Genomic DNA, 17553 nt, shown 5'->3' with positions numbered 1-17553 from the left:
TGAAGTATAGAGGAGGGTGTTCGTAGGTTATATGCAAATGCTACACCGTTTTATTTAAGGTGCATCCACCGATTTTGGTAGGAATTCTGGAACCAATCCTTTGTGGATCTTGAAGGATGACTCTGCATGTGTACATAAGTGTATGTATACCTATGTATACATGTAAATGCACCCATGTAATTTGCCTAGGAGAAATAGAGATTATTTGAAGTATTATTCAGCCTATGATATTTGTCTCAATCCCCATAGTTCTTGTTAGGTTTCCCTTTTTCCATACTTTGCAAATATGGGTATTTTCCGTCCCCATCCTATCTTGGATGGATTCTAATGAATGAAAATTATTTTTACGTATGTACATTTCTGTATTTGTATATGTGCATGAGTATGCATATATGTGTGTATCTCCTAATACATTTTTTGGCTACTTACTACATTTTAAGTTTTATAATTCTTTTTACTTGGAATATTAGAACAAATCTAAAATATCTTTGTGCATGAGCTTCAACTTTTAAATAGTAACTATTCAAATGATTTTAGTGGGAATTCGTTCCTATGGACATTTAACACACATATTTCTTTAAATGTACACTCTGTTGTCATAAGTATATGGGATTTGTTTTATACATTTTTAGTATAGTAGTAGTATAAGATAGAAAAACATAGCATCACCAACATTGATAGAAACAGTGTCTTAATTCTTGGTGGGTGGTTATTTGTACAAGAGATGCTTGCACAGTTATTGAGAATGTTGTAGTTCCTTCTCTTAAGTTGCATAGATAGTATTCTAGTGTGTCTTTTGTTCAGACTGCCACCATTTGTCTGTTCCCTCTTTTTCATTAGAATAACCATTCATTGCCCATCCGTAACTGTTCTCACATTACCTATGTTGGGACATGTTAATATATTGATTGCATCAGTCTACCATCATTCAAAATTAATCAAGTAAATTTAAACTCTTACTTCTCACATCCCACTTTAACTTCTCTCACTTCTTTTGTCCTCATAGCCAGTGAAAGTTCATGTAATGGTTATCCTGGTCTTCCCTTTTTACTTCCATATTTAACCGTTTCTGAATATATGAATTTTCGTCATTACTAGTTAGCTGTATTTCAAATTCCACTGGTACTTATCTCTGTATTATCTTAATGAGAAACTATAAGCCCCCTTTTCCTACACTTCGTGTTACTCACTACTATTTTAAGTATCACTTCAGGTAGAACTTATTAATAATCAGACAGTAGCTTTTAAAAAATTATCTTTCCGTGAAATCTTTCAAAATATATTATACTTTTGAAATCTGATTGAAGGTCCGTAGCTAGGGGTGGGAGGAGATAGTAGGTATATTTCCATGCTTTATTATTTATTTATTTATTTATTTATTTATTTATTTATTTATTTATTTTTGAGACAGAGTCTTGCTCTATGGCCCAGGCTGGAGTACAGAGGCACGAGCTCGGCTCACTGCAAGCTCCGCCCCCGGGTTCCCGCCATTCTCCTGCCTCAGCCTCCCGAGGAGCTGGGACTACAGGCGCCGCCACCACGCCCGGCTGGTTTTTTGTGTTTTTAGTGGAGACGGGGTTTCACCGTGTTAGCCAGGATGGTCTCGATCTCCTGACCTCGTGATCTATCCGCCTTGGCCTCGCAAAGTGCGGGGATTACAGGCGTGAGCCACCACGCCCGGCCCATGCTTTAGTTTTAGCCTAATGATTTCAAGAGCTGACAATACACAAAAGCATTGTAGAAAAACTAAACACGATGCAATCATACCTGTTGCTGCAGGACTGAGCACTGATCTCAAATAAGGCTTGGAAACATAATTTAATTAATGAATCTCTCACTGCACTTTTCTTTTATCATCTGCACAGTATACCTAGAATTTGAATGATTCTTTCCCATGACTTAATATTGATTTTTAAAAGACCACAGTAAGACATGGCATGCAAAGCCTTTGGGGCCACTAATAGAGAGTCTAGGGGCAGGATAAAGCATGATACTTCCTAGGAGACTATATTTCAAAGTGGATTTTACATAGTCCTGTTTCCTAAGATGCTCCAGGACAGAGGATTTTATGTCATATAAGATTTGAACAGAGTTGTAAAGGATTCAAGCAGTAAAGAAATTTCTTCATATATTCAACTGTGGAACTTCAGTGTCATCATCGTTTAAAAAAAATACCATTAAAATCCTGTAGACTCCTTTTGAGAAAGACTAGAACATAGATTTTATGATGGGTATGGAGGGTTTGAGTGGAGCTAATACAAATTTTACTGCTTGGAAATCTATTTGAAGGTCTTGCTTATTGGCTCTTGGCTCTTGGCTTCAAAACATTCATCAAAAATTTCTAGGCAAGAAATCAGGGAAGGAATTAACAGAATATATTATTTATTTATGAAGGCAAAGGTTATTGCTGTTTTTACTTATCTGAATATTTAATTCTTAGCACAGTGTCTCAAAATTTGCTTGCAAAGTAAATGAATAAAAAAACAAAAACCCAGATTTGTTAGAAACAAATTACTCAGAAGTGTTGTCCAGAAAAACATTTTCTAAAATTTGTCCAAGAAAATGTTGTCTATGACCCAGAGGTTCTATCCATCAAGGTATTTTATAGGTGAAGGATGCTGTGGTACTACGGTGTAAGAACAGTTGCAGTGGCCTGCAAATTTCTGGTTATGAATATTGACATGAGCCACAGGATCATTCTATTTGACTCACAAAGGTAGCTTTCCTTGATTACTAAGATATCTGCAATACATGCGTATATAAATCTTGATAATATTTTGGTAACAGATAATCAGATATCTTGGAAATATACATGTATTTCTCTTTTTTCTTTTTCTATGTATGTATGTATGTATTTACTTGAGACAAGGTGTCACTCTGTCACCCAGGCTGAAGTGCAGTGGCACGATTACTGCTCACTGCAACCTGGACCTCCCGGGTTCAAGTGATCCTTCTGCCTCAGTCTCCCTGGTAGGTAGAACTCCAGATGCGTGCCACCATGCCTGGCTAGTTTTTGCATTTTTTTTTTTTTTTGTAGAGACGGGGCTTTGCCATGTTGTCCAGGCTGATCTCAAACTCCTGGGCTTCATTCACCCATCTCATCCTCTCAAAGTGCTGAGATTACAGGGCTGAGCCACAGTGCCCAGCTGGTTTTTTTTGTGTTTGTTTATTTTCTCTTATAGTTCAACCACCGCAAGGAGAAAATGTTTTGACTGGAAGATGCAAAGACCAATCACCTAGTTTGTCATATTAAACACACAGCTGGATAATTGTCTTGCATCTGTCTTTGGGATTCTTGACAGCTTTGCAGCACTCTTACATGTCAGAATTTTTGTCTGTGCCTAAGAAGTTGAAGGTCAAAACTGAGACTGCATTAAATTCATCAAAGTGAAAAGAATCTTTACAAACTTTTGGAAATAACAGATTCTCTTCCCTTCCCTGCTAGCTTTTGTACTGGAGTATTGTTTTGAACTTCTAAAACTTGGTTTTGTATTATTGTACAGTTTTATTTCCCATCTTTCCCATGAAATGAAGTTTAGTGTGAACTCTGCTTCTTTCCGGAAGAGATAAAATCACATTTTAAAAAACGGAGGACATTAAGTATAATTTCTTGTTCAAACGCTTTTGTGCAACATTAATATATCTTTTCTCCAGCTAATATATCCAGTAATCGAGAGATTGTAGTGTATTACTTTAATAAACCTTTCTGATAATTTTATACTTTTTCCATTTTATACACAAATTCCATAAAGGAGCAGTGGTTTCATAATTGTCCTACCATTTATCATATTGACATACTTCATCTTTAATCATATATATTTTGTTACTGTATTACATTAATGCAACATCATTTGTCTTTATAGTAATATTATTTTTTCACCTTATTAATAATAAATTAAATGAAACTCTAAAATGTGTTGTCCTAAACCTTGTATTTTTAAAAATATTTTTAAATGAGCGTTTCAGGATTTAACAATAATCTTTTTCCTTTTTCCTGTCATTAGTATTATTATTTTAAAGAACACAGAAATTGCCTCTCTTTATTTTTGGAAAAAAAAATTGAGCCTATAGTTGTACTTAGCAGTGAAAAAAAAATAAAATATTTATAAAATGTAAAAAATGGGGCATTTTTCTTTTCTCCTCAGTCCCTGAGATAACTTTTCAATATCCAACATAAAACATCCAAAATAAAAGAAATTTATAATTAGCTCTTCTAAAGTAATTGAGAAAAATTCATTTTCCCTCAATTTTCTGCTTTACTTATACTTTCAAAAATAAGATATTTGTTTTAAATCTGTCTAAAGATCTTCATGGTATGGGGAAAGTAGCAGTGCTGATAGAATGGGGTCTATATTTCAAATGCTTGCTATGTTCTTCATCAGTGTCTGTTAGTCACTTCTACATGTCAACACCAATTCCTATTTGTCACTCTTCAAACCATAACTGAGTGAGAAACAGATTATGCATTTAGTCACAAAATATTAATGCAGAGTTCTAAAAGTGGCACCTGGTCTTGTTCTGGCATGTCTACAAACAAGTTTGTTTTACATAAATGGCTTTTCTACAAATTTGAAATGTGAATATATTTTATTTTTTCCCAGTGAGTACACAATACACAATTCTTTGACAATACTATTAACCGATTTTATGCCAATTTCTTCTCTGATCTAACAACATCAAATGAAACACATTAAGATTTTGGACACTGCTTGGTGACTTAAACAAACTACAGTTAAAAAAAAATCCATCTATAAAACAAAGTATAAAAAGTCTACCCACGGCCACAAAATCCCTTTTCTTGCAACACTTTAAAATCACAACAAATGCCTTTGAAATTATGAGATTTTTTAAAAATTAGTAAATTGAACATCAGTTTTTTAAAAAAAGGATGGTGTTTCATTTGAAGTACACATTATAGAGAAGCAAAACAGAAGTAATTTCACCGCTAAAATAATGTGGAGAGACATGTTGCTTTACAACAGTTCTTGCCATGTAATTCCATAAACAATAGACAGAAGCAGATGAACAAATTAGTGAACGTTATGTCTCTGCATATCTTTAATACGGATGCACACTTGCTTCCCAGTAGCGAAGATAAACCACAGTTTAGAGTTCAATGGTACTGTTATCATCAGATTGTCAATGGACAATTACATAAATTTATTGAATAGAAATTGGGCGGTGTTCCATCAAAGCACATTACAGACTTGCAATTCAAATCCTGTTGAAAACATCTTTAAATACTGAGAGCATTAAACTATGACATAGAACACCATTAAATCTGTTTTGTACTCAAAGCAAGTAAACTTGCAATGGTTTTACTTTTCTTGGTTGTGTGATACCTTGTATGTTGGTTTTGAATTTTCTACATTCTCCGTTGAACTGAATTCAAATCCTGTGACGGAATCAATTCTTTTCATGCCCCTGTACTATCCCACCTTATTTTAAAAGTCTCATAGAACATGTCTGGAAGAGGGATAGGGCGACTCCACCTGCATACACTGGCATACCTGAGTTTGGGCACCAATACAGCTATTTTCCCAAGGAAGACTTTTCCTGTTACGAATGAAGCTGTGCTTGTGTTGGGCATGACTACATAGCAGCATTGCCTATGAGTGCAAGATCAGATTACATTCTCTCCCACCCAGATTTCCTTTTGCAGTCCTTATGCAGGCCTCCGTGTAGACCTGTAAGAGTGAGCTCAGTGAATTTCTAATCACATTCATTGAATCGGCTATGAAATGAAAAACTGCTGTGGCTCTCATAGGTATTTGTATTTTTCTGTTGACATCTGACTACACTGATTAGTAGCTTTTTACATGTAGCAAGTTGACAAAGGCTTTTGATTTCTAATAATGTTTCTGAATTCCTTTGTATAGCTACAGCATTTCATCTTGCCCTCAATCTACCTGAGGGTGATATTTTGAGTGCATAATGTGACTGCCCAATGTGTTTAAAACTAGGTGTAATAGGCAACATGGACTAGTCTAAAAGAACATTCCAAGTAACCATAAGGTCTGCACTGACAGAATTTTACCTGTAACAGTTAATTTTTAGATGCTGAAGACAATCAGGAAGGTATGATGCTATGCCCACATTATTCCAAAAGTCATCTGCATATGCATACTTCACTTTGAAGCCTTGGTTTATTAATCGCCTACACCTGCCAGTTACCAGGGATCAAAGGCTATGTGTTCTATATGTAATGAACTAAGGTTTTAGACTAAACTGGGTCATAGAGAAACACAAAGAGGGAACACAAAACCGCTTCAAAATTTGTTTGCCTTTAAATAGAAAGAGGTTAAGTAGGGAACTGCATAAAGAGATCTTTAAAGTCCTCACATCCTAGAGTTGTGAATAAGTATGTATTCACTCTTGGCAGAAACTTTTCATCTTCCTCAGTCTCTTTGTCCCAGAGAAATCCCACTGCATTAGAATTCAGGCACTGATGGTAGAAAGTTGATAAAGGGTTTAATAACTGTGTCTCAGAATTCCTTTTCTCTTCAGTGAAGAAATAAATTACATGGTACCATAAAGCTGGTGGGGCCCATGAAGAACATTACGTTCTCTACTTGCCCGTGCTGATGCAGTCTCAGGGAATAAAAAAGACGGAAATATTTAATCATGTCATCCCTTTGTTATAACGACATGACATAAATTGGTTACTGAGCCAATAATGCATGGAGTGCGAATTGTCACTCAGAAGGGTCCCATATTTTAGAACTGATCCTAATTACGTTGAACATTTTTAGAAGAGTACCAACAACTGAACTTATCATAGGAAAAATTTGAGAAAGTATAGACAGAAATAAAATTTAAGATTGTGTAGGAAACACATGGGAAAATGTCACAAGTGGGAATTTCAGGAAGGTCCTCTTCTACTTGACTGACTATACATGTACAGTAGCTAACACATATTTCAAAGTCACATTTATTCTGAGCATACATGACCAATGTCCAGGAACTTCTTGTTGTCAAAGTCATGAAAACAAATGAGGCAGGACAATTATTAATGTCCACTTACAAGGTCTGGTTTTATTTAAAAAGTTTATAAACATGCATTTTTTTTCTCCTTTTAAACTTTTCTTTTCAATTCCCTTATTCAAAATGGGTCAAACGTATTTTAGTCGGAAGCCAATTTCTGAGGATGTACCACAAAATATTTATTCCAATAAATCTACTTACTGTGAACTGAACATACTCTCAGCACTGCTTTTTAAGCACGTACAATTTGGCTATACATTGGGTGGCATAAACTTCACTTCTTAATCAAATAAAACACAAATTGTATATAGACTGTATTATTTTTTAAGTCATGAATTTAAGTGATGCAGCTCTATCCTCTAGTGTGTACTGTACATGTATTAGAAAGATGAAATAAGATATTGCAATAGAGTTTATATTTGGAAACAGCCCGAGTATGCCCTAATAATAAATTGCTTCTTTAACTATTTGCTAGATATTCTAGAGTTCATTTTGTTCATTTCCTTGGGGAACTTCATATTATATTCTGACTTAATGAGTTGGAGAGCTTAATTATGATAATTCAGAAAATGTTTTTAAAAAACTGTAATATAAATACAGCTCTTGCAAAACACCTTAATTTCCTCTTGCTTATTGTAATTCTCAGATGGGTCAATTACAATGACAGGCAAAATTGATTCTAAATAAAACTTTAATTTCTTTTTTTAAGCAAATTTATTACATCTTTGCTACCTGCATACTTTAATGCATATTCAGTCTTAAGACGAACTACTTTTTTTGACCCCTGCTTTTGTCAATAGTAAAAGCCACCTTTCTACTATTTTTTATTGACTCAGTCCCTGATATTCAAAGAAGACTTTGCCAACACCATTGTTCCTTTGCATCTTCCTATTTCTACGCCCCAACTGAAAACCATCTAACATGATTTGTTACAACCATCATTATCCAATCTAGCTTACAGTACAGAAACTCCCTTCACATTCAGTCTTTTTCTTCATGTCACGAGGAGTAGAGACTTGTGCTTATCACCAAATAAAATTGCAGTGCAAAATTTAAACATAAAAGTTACACAATTAAAAGTTAATATATGGCACCACAGCCTATTAATTCACATATAGTACAACAGACCAAAAAGAACAGACAATAATATGAACAGAGCTAAAAAGAGTGAGCTTGCATAGCAATGCACAAAAGAAATTATATACAGAGGAAAATCCTTTTCTTCCTGTAGGGCGAGTTTTGTTTTCTTTCTTTTTTATATACTCCTGACAAGAAAGAGTTAAGGTGGGTGGTGTACTTAAGAGAAGAACACAATTAAAATATCTGTGGGATATGTGTGGCTGTGTGTCTTTACATTGCATTTACAGTTCTTTTAATAGTACATAAATAAAGAAATTGTTCATTGCACTGTTTAGTGTCATCACTTCCATGAGTTCGGACCTGATGGTCCTTCAGAGCAGCTTTGTATGTCTCCTCTCAGTTACTCTAAAGAGAGAGAAAAAAAATAGAAATAAAATGTAAATTAAGCATTCTACTTTTTTGACCAGCAAAACAAAAAGCAAAGCAAACAGATAATCAATGAAAATAAGGTATTCAGATAGATGAGTTTGTGAACTTAAGTAATTTTACTTGAAGGAGATGATCAACAAGTAAAAGAAACACTACAGAATTTGGAAATTTAAACACCCAATAGAACTATTTTGGTACTCTTGTGCATCTGTCATTACTTCAAAAAAAAGGTAAAGAAAAATTCAAGTAGTTATGAATCAAATTAAAATTATAAACAAATCTTAATCATAGATTGGCAATAGCCAACAACAGTGACAACTGAGATCAATAAAGAAATTAACAGTTTTGAAATTATTTCTCTTTTCATTATCTCATGGAATCTTCCAAACAATCTGTGACGTGAAGATAATGGTAATGCTATTTTTCTGATGAGGAAATAGATTAGGAAGACAGATTACTTTCTCATGTCCAATAACCAGTTAAGGGGTTGAGAATATTAGAAACAGGGCTGTTTTCTCAGCAATGCTTTTAAACAGAATTCAAAGAGGCAGTTAAAAATATCCAGCAAATATATTTCTGATAATGAAAAGCTGTATTGGTAACTTTCCTGAGGAAATTAACACAAGGAGCTCAACATTTTTTGCTGTGACATTCTTCACTTTCCCTATTACCTAGTATTTTACATTTAGAAAATTAATTATACTAACTGTGCCAGTTTTCATTCATAAATGGAAATTTATTTATAAAATGTTATTGTAGTCAAAATATTACAAATTAATTAATAATCAAAGATCAACTCTTCAAGGGTGACTACCCAAATTTAAAAAATAAATGAAGAGCAACTTGAAAATGAAGAATTCCTTAGGAGTTTCTTTAAAACTACCAAAAGGCCAGTGTCTCCCTTTCTTGATTGTGTTCAGTTAAAAAGGCAAAGAAAATGACAAATACACTATATTTAATTTCACTTACAAGTATTAAGACTAATCGACTAACTTAAAACAATTTTTATAGCATAAATCAAACTTAAAATAGCAGAAACATTTATAAAAACGGACAGCAATAAATACAGCCATGGCCTAAGTCATGACCAAACTTGCTGAAAATTGCAATTGATTGTTTTCGTAGCAGAGCAAATTTTCTATTAACCTGAAATTTGTTTAATATGGCAATGTTATCAACTCAAGATTCTTTCTGAATCACAATAGCCTTTTAAATGACCTACAGCACTTACATAATTCACCTGTAAACTGTCCTTGACTGTTGGAGCCCATGTATCCTATGTCAAGAAGGTCGCTGGCATTGCGCTGGTGGCCTGCTCTCAACACCTCAGCTTTCCTAGGTCCAGTGGATCCCTTAGAAGAAGCTGTGCCTGATGAGCTGTGGCCGCCTGGAGATGGGAAACTGGGCTTGCTATAGGGCACCAAGGCCTCCTCTGAAAAAGAAAAAAACCCCAAGGGCTAAGTTGAACAGCAACATGGAGGCAAACTAACCTCTTAAATATTACACTGTGAATGGCCTGCTTTACCATTTCATTCTTTAGTAAAATTAAAATTATGAAGTTTAATCAGGACCGGATATTAAAGAAATTTCTATGTGCAAGCAACATTTCCTACAATAGGAACTGAAGCAGAATTAAATGAAAAGAGATCTTGGGATAAATACACAATGTTATATATTATTTGCAAAATTTAAATTCATTATAAAAGAGGGCTGAATACAATGAACTACAGTTTGTTTAACAAAAGCATATCTGAGAATAATTTCTAAAGTTCAATGAGGCTCCAATTTAATTTTCCCATTAAGATTAAAGAAACTGGGTTTTTGTTTCAGCTGAAATTATGGCAACATTTTCTCAATTGATTTAAATAAAGAACTATATCTTAGTTAATTAAATAAGCTTTTAAAATTTATGTTGCTTTTTGAGACAGAAATACAATATTTAAAGGACTATGTATTTCCTTAAAAGAAAAAGAGAAACACACACATTTAAATAAATAATATGCTAATTTTTTTTTTTTTACAGATTGTTCTCTCTACAAATAACTCATGACATATGTTACAAATAATCACTTAATAGTTCAAAAATTGTTTTTTCTTTCCCTCTTTATTCTCACTGCTCCCACTCCACACCCCATCCCCTCTGTTTTTCACTTTCTTTCTATGTATGGGCTATTATTCTATGATTAATGCCAACTGAATTTACTATTTCTCCCCTTACATAGTCTCTAATGACAAGAACCGCATGATTTTTCTCTCACAGCCTGAATGGTGTAAACTTTCTAAATGTTCCACTAAACCTAGATATTAAAATTGTCATCTACTGGCCCTTGCACCAATGACATTTTCCAAAAACTTGAGCATCAAGTTGTGTCAAAATGGAGTTACGGAAAATGCATGGAGAGAGGCCTATCTAGAACACTTTAAGTCCAAATGAATAAGTGAAAAGATATTTTTTCAAAGATTGTGTGTATGTGTATGTGTGTGTTTCAATACTCAATGAATCCTGACACGAGAAGAGGTATCTCAGAAAATACATTTATAAAATAGGCTCCCCACCTCCCGCGACCCCCCGCCGCCCCAAAAAAATCTAACTACAAACAATGAAATTTATTTCTGTGACATTTCCAGGAAGCTTGATTTATAAAAAAGCACTTCCCATAGACACATTAACAATCAACTAAATCAATCAACTGATTAACAGTTGGAGAAAGTGCACGCCCAGTATAACCTTATCTAACTGGAGGGTCTGTGATGGGGCATTTTTCTGCAACTTTGTAATTTTAATGAATTCACCTATTTGATGTGAGTTCTCCTTTCGAATGACTGGTTACTTCAGTCAAAATGAACAAACTTGCTGAAGGCAGAGATTAAACTGACACAAACGATTAAATTTAGCGATCTTTAAAGTACTCAATATAAACATTAATAGGCCAAAAAATAAAATTTTCTACTGAGCAGTTTAGATGAAGCTTGCAAGTCTCTGGAGATCAAAGGCCCTGTGGAGAGGTTGACTGAGGAACACTGCCCATCGGAATCAGCCTTAAGGCATGTACTGGAAAACTCTGCCAAGGAATTCCAAATTCCATTACTGATCGAAGGCAAATGTTTCTCAGATGCCCTTAAACAACTGCCCTTTCTAGAATACCTGGTAGCAAAAGAAATGGTCACAGTCCACACTTTCTTGGGACTGTGCAGGACACACCTGATCCGACCCCTTGTCTGTGTGGGGCTTTCCGTGTCTCTTCCTGTCGTTCTGTGGAGCTTATCCGTTCCTGGGTTTGCCGCTGCCACTCTAGGGAGGTTCTAGTTGGACCATCCAGTGAGCTCTTTGTGTCTTCTAGGGCGGATGCGTGTTGTCTCTCCAGAGAGCTTCCTTTTCTCTCTGTTGAGTTTTCCACGTTACCAGCCTGCTGGCTCGAGCCTATCTGCTGCCTGAGACCCTGACCTGGCGGGGGATCTGGTGGTGGTGGAAGATCTAAAAATTTTGAATAATGTTTAGAATGGACTAAAATTTCATGAAAAATACAGGTTTTAGTTCACGTTGAAGAAAATCTTTGCCCTCATACAGGTATTACCCATACAAAAGAAATTTGGGGAAAATAAAAGTCAACTGTTTATTTCCAAAGCTCATATTATTGCTCTCTCTGCTGTCTTTCGGCCATCGCATCATTGAAACAAAATTGACTAGTGTTGCTCAACAGTTAAATGTGGGAAGTGTTTTCAGTTGCATATTGAGGCTATCATGCAAGGTGTAAAGGGCAGTTCACTGTTTATGTTCAATCCACTGTCCAACCCTCCTTCCCCAAGAAATACCATGACACAAAATAAGATCACTAGAAATTCCAGAAGCTGTGCTAGCACAAGGCCCCAAGAACAAAAGGTCTCCAAAGGGAATGTCCCCCTCGGGAAATTCAGAACGATGTGACGCCTTTACCCATGTATGTGGCACATTTAACAACATTAAGCTAACATTTATTAAATGCAATTAACATTCTGCTTGACAACCAATTCTGGCTGTTCGTTTCATGAGTTAGCTAATGAGTTACAAGTAATATATTATAATCTTCCAATGTATTAATTTTAGTAAGTAATAACCAATGTTCAGAGTAAAGATTGAATGTGTTTTATGGTGCTAGAGAAGACAATGCATCACAGAAATTTGAGATAGAGTAGAAGAGATAATTTTTCAGAAAAGCTCTTTAAAGTAAATATCAGATAGGAAAAAATTTAAGGTTCCAATATCAGCTCCCTTTTCATCTCTCTTTTATTAACTCTTCAGATCATAATAGCTTTATATTTTGTATGTCTTCGATTGTGAAATCATAGTCCTTTCTTTCACTTTTAAGTATGTATTAGTTCTGAAATTACTTTGCTGAAGATTTTGAAATCTTCTGAACATCAATTTGGATCATTTTCTTCTCATTTTTCTTGCATGTTATTGTAAACTTCTTTGTTCATCCTTAGAATATTGGTAATTATATTATTTTTTCATAAAGACCAAATATCGTATAAAATACACATTTATTTCATTAATAGAGGACATTGTACATAACATAGTCAATTATTTCTGATGCCATTTTTGTAAATGTATTCTGTTGTTTCTAATAACATTCTGTTTGTGAAATTTAGAAGGAAAACGTATAAATTTCTTGTAGACAAAAGATAGCTTCCTTAACAGTCAGCTAAGCCATTCCTTTCAAAGACTTCAAGAACCTTTATACTCTCTTTTATGAGCAAAATGATACTATTCTCCATTGAACTGATAATGTTGGTCTCTGGAGCATCTCCTCTGAGTTCCTAAGATGGAGCAGCATTGCCAGTTCTTACGTGTGTCCTCATGTTAAATTATGAATTGCTAATAACTGAAGGGAACAGGGTCTCTGGTTGGGAGGATAAAGTTGCATTTGGAATATTTTTCCAAAATGAAGAAATAATCCAATATTGAGATATCTGTTTGTTGGATAATCCAATGAGTTTGGTGTTTCCTTCATATTCGATAGTACTGACTTCCTTCACTATATGTTATTATAAATGCAAATTATTTCATTTGATTTATTGAACTTAGACTGCCAGTGAGCAGAAATGATTGTATTTGCTTCCAAAATAACTTATCTTGTCATTGATTTTTATTCTCCATCAGAGCAGCTTCGTTTTTAAAATGGCCAAAACAGCATCTGCTTATGCCAGCTAAAATTCTGATTATTATTTAATTTAACCAAAAATTATATAGCTTCATAAGAAATATCCTTGGAGTTCGTATATTTTAAGAAGAAAGGACATTACATGCACATTGAAATAAACTAATTGGAAAAAGAAATGGGATTAAGAATGGGTTTTTGAAAAATAAAAGTATGTAATCAAATACATTTACTTAAATTAAATTTATTGCTCATTTCTATGTTGATTCATTTCAACCAAATCAATTCACTAAAAAGTCTCTTACTGGCCTACTGAGGATTAGCTCTTTTCAGGCACACAACAGTCCAATGAGATAGGTGCCATTATTACCTTCCGTTTTCAGATAAGAAAATGAAGGCAAAAAGAAATTAAAAATCTCCAGCTTGGATCTTTCCTCCTATACACTCCAGACTCATATAACCAGATCTACACTGGACAGTTCCACTTAGGTGTTTAGAAAGCTTCTCAAATTTCATGTATCAAAACTCAGCTCCAGATCATCCTACATAAAATATGCTTCCTCTGCCGTGTTTCTTCTCTTGCTTGGTCACAGTTACATTCTACAAGTTAGCCAACAGTTCAGAGTAATGTGGTTTCCTTTCTTTATGGCCTATGTTTATTTCATAACAACTCCCGTTAGCTCTACCTCCAAAATCCAACCTTTCTTAACATTGCCATTGATTCTCCTTTGGTATGAATCACCATCATCTCTTCTCCACTTTGGTAGCTTCCACAATCTCCACTTTGCCTCATTTAGTATATCTCAACACAGCAGCTAGAATTACTTTTTTAAAAATAAACAAATAAATAAGATCATGTCACTTCCCTGCCTTAAACACACACACATGCATGCACACATGCACATACATACACACCCCGTCCAGTGGTTTACCATTCGAAGTAAGAGCTAATGTCATTATGGTAGCTTAAAGGTCTGACAAACACTAGCCCTTGTTTGCTTGCCTGACTTTGTATTCTATCTTGTTTCTGTCTCTGCTCTAGTCATATCGTTCCCTTTCCTTTTTCTCAAATAAGTCTCAGGCTTTCACTTGCCATTCTCATTTCCCGGAATAACCTTTCCTCAGATATCAGCATTACTCTTTCGCTGATGTTATTCCAGTCTTTTCTCAAATGCTGCCTTCTTGGTGAGGCCTTCCCCAATCACTCTACTTAAAAATACTTCCTCCCTACACCTATACTTCTCAACTCCCTTCCCTTTGTTTCTACCCCATAACATTTATCACCAACTTACTTACATGTTCATGTATGTACTTAGGTTGGTCTTCATCTATCTTCCCTAACTAAAATATAAAAAGGCAGGAGATTTTTGTCTGTTTGGCTCCCATTGTCTATTATATGTTATATGCTTAATAAGTATTTGAGTGAATAATAAATATGTAAATTTATTTGCTCAAAGGCCAACGCTAGTAAGTAAATTTGCTCAAAGGCCAAAGCTAGTATGCGGCAGGGATGAGAAAGGGCCCCTTCTCTGAACAGGACATTAAGAACTAGGGGAAAGGGGCCGGGCATGGTGGCTCATGCCTATAATCCTGGCACTTTGGGAGGTGGAGGTGGGCAGATAGCCTGAGGTCATAAGTTTGAGACTAGCCTGGCCAACATGGTACCCTGTCTCTATCAAAAATACAAAATTTGCTGATTGTGGAGGTGCATGCCTGTAATCCCAGCTACTCGGAGGCTGAGGCAGGAGAATCGCTTGAACCCAGAAGGTGGAAGTTGCAGTGAGCTGAGATCGCACCATTGCACTACAGCCTGGATGACAGGAGCAAAACTCCCTCTCAAAAAAAAAAAAAAAAATGCTAGGTGAAAGGGAGAATAGGCTGGAAACAAATTATCTAGGAAAAACAGGTTGATGGGTAAACAGATATATCTTCCTTTTTTAGCATTGGTCAATATATTGGCTTTCAAGGGTATTCTTTGATTTATAAGACAAATGGAATACAAGATTTGGACTCAGGAATGCCTGCTTTGGAGAAACTTACAAAAGGGAAAAGAACACCCTTTAAGATGTGTGTGGGATTTTTCAGTCTTTGGGATACAGACTGACATTTCCCGCCACTAATAATCTTTCTTATGGGGCACAGGGAAAGCTGCTTTCTCACCCCAGTAGTTAGTTTGACACCACGTGGCAGAGCTGTTGCCAATGAAACAGGAGAAGTGATGCCACTTGCCATTACAACCTCCCAACAACCACTCATGTTCTGTCTTCCCCTCAGAAACCATAAAGGTCTGATCTAGAAAATGATGGTTCCCGGTGCTGAAAAGGCCTACATCTTTACATTACTGCTTAGAAGACAGCAAACACTATTGTAAAATCTATAATGCAAAAGGTTTATTGTAAAACGTCTGTACACTCAATGCTGCTAGGCATCAGCCTTCCCAAAAAGAACAACTTGATTTTTATATAAAACGTTATGAAATTATTTCTGACACGTAGATCCATACCATATAAATGCTATGACACATGCACTTGCTGCAAAATAACAGTGTGCTTAAGGATAACCTGTAAAGCACCATCCAAAATAAATGTCTTTGCACCACATCATAATTAAAATGGCTTTGGATTACGCACTTGGGGAGATACGTGGGCTGAAATTTCCTTTGCTATATCGCTACTTCTAAAATGTATCATTTTCTAATAACACATTATCCATAACCCCTTTTTGAGATGCTGGCAAATTTGAAAATTTAGAAACTTATTTATTTTTTAGAAAAATAAGCAATATATTGATCATATTTTAAACTAGGAGGCAGCTTGCTTTAAGGAAACATTCTTAAAAAGGTTGCAATAAAAGTGTTTCAGGAAAAAAAATCTCTATTTTGTTGATTTATATTTTATATCTTCCACATATTCTGAATAATATCTTCAAACATTTCTGAAAAACCACAGAAAATTCTATACTTAGACATTTTTCTCTTTCCACAATATTCACAACAGAAAAAAAAATACAAAATTATCAACTATTAGATTTATAACTAGCAATTCAGTGACAGCAGTCCTTTTTTATTTACGAAGAATTAGATCAACGCTACAAACAGTTTTAAGTGCTCAGCTAATTTTCGGAACATCTAAGCAGAAAGGCAGGGGTGAACATTTTTACTCACCACAGGATACCCATTTACAGAGACTCAAAAATCTCAATTGTACCCTAAACCTTCATATTCCATTGAAAACAAAGGAAGCAGGAAAGATAAGTAAACCGGAAAGCATGTAGAACAAATCTATTTGGCTTTTTAAGTCCTCTTACCTTTGTAAGATGACAAAAGAAAGCACAAATAGGGCTGCAGGATTGGATACTCCCTTCCCCAAACGAATAAAAAACAAATGCTTTTCTTCTTTTTCAATGAAGCTTCATTCTGTCCTGTAATGGTAAGTGTAAGTGTGCTAAGGACTCGGTCATAGCTTCTCCAAGACAGGTACACTTCAGGTTCTCTTGTGGCGCTTTAAAATTACCTGTAACTGGGTTTCACCCCAGAATAATCAAATCTGAATATCTAGGATACATTTTAGAGCTTCCCAGATGGTTCTATTGTGCAGTTTTTAAAAGTTTATCCTTTTGGTGTTTAATTGAACTATGTTAGGATAATGTTTGTGCGCTTATAGGGTATAGTGCTAAAAAGGAAAAAGAAATTTACCTTTCAATCTGACATTGTAGTAGACACTTTAAGTATGTGTTACATATCCTTAGACTATAACTTCAGTATATATATTTTAATTCATTCTTTAAAAGATATAAGAACTAAATTAAAAATATGGGAAATAGACTATATTCTGTAAAGCTAATGAAATACTCATTATCGAACATGGATATCTTCCAGTAACATTGTGTTTCTTGAAACTAACAGTGTTTAAGCAAATATTCA

At 34.9% G+C, this 17553-nt stretch overlaps 1 protein-coding gene across 6 annotated transcripts in view; it reads right to left on the bottom strand.

The window, feature by feature from the left end:
• Positions 1–4977: 4977 nt before the first annotated feature.
• The window catches only part of ROBO2 (roundabout guidance receptor 2), a 1769701-nt gene continuing 1757125 nt past the window's right edge, over positions 4978–17553 (bottom strand). For 5 of the 6 annotated variants that reach the window (XM_025376509.1, XM_025376507.1, XM_025376510.1 and 2 more), the window contains 2 exons: positions 9725–9925; positions 4978–8469 (listed from right to left, as the gene is read on the bottom strand). In XM_025376509.1, the coding sequence (XP_025232294.1) occupies positions 8468–8469; positions 9725–9925 (203 nt within the window). In that variant the 3' untranslated portion in view covers positions 4978–8467. The remainder of the gene's footprint in view (positions 8470–9724; positions 9926–17553) is intronic. The other variant, XM_025376508.1, reaches the window with a different exon arrangement.

The sequence above is a fragment of the Theropithecus gelada genome, chromosome 2, assembly GCF_003255815.1.
Source record: "Theropithecus gelada isolate Dixy chromosome 2, Tgel_1.0, whole genome shotgun sequence".
NCBI classification, from domain to species: domain Eukaryota; kingdom Metazoa; phylum Chordata; class Mammalia; order Primates; family Cercopithecidae; genus Theropithecus; species Theropithecus gelada.
The sequence above is the reverse complement of the archived record's forward strand: the minus strand, read 5'-3'. Positions and strand labels throughout refer to the sequence as shown.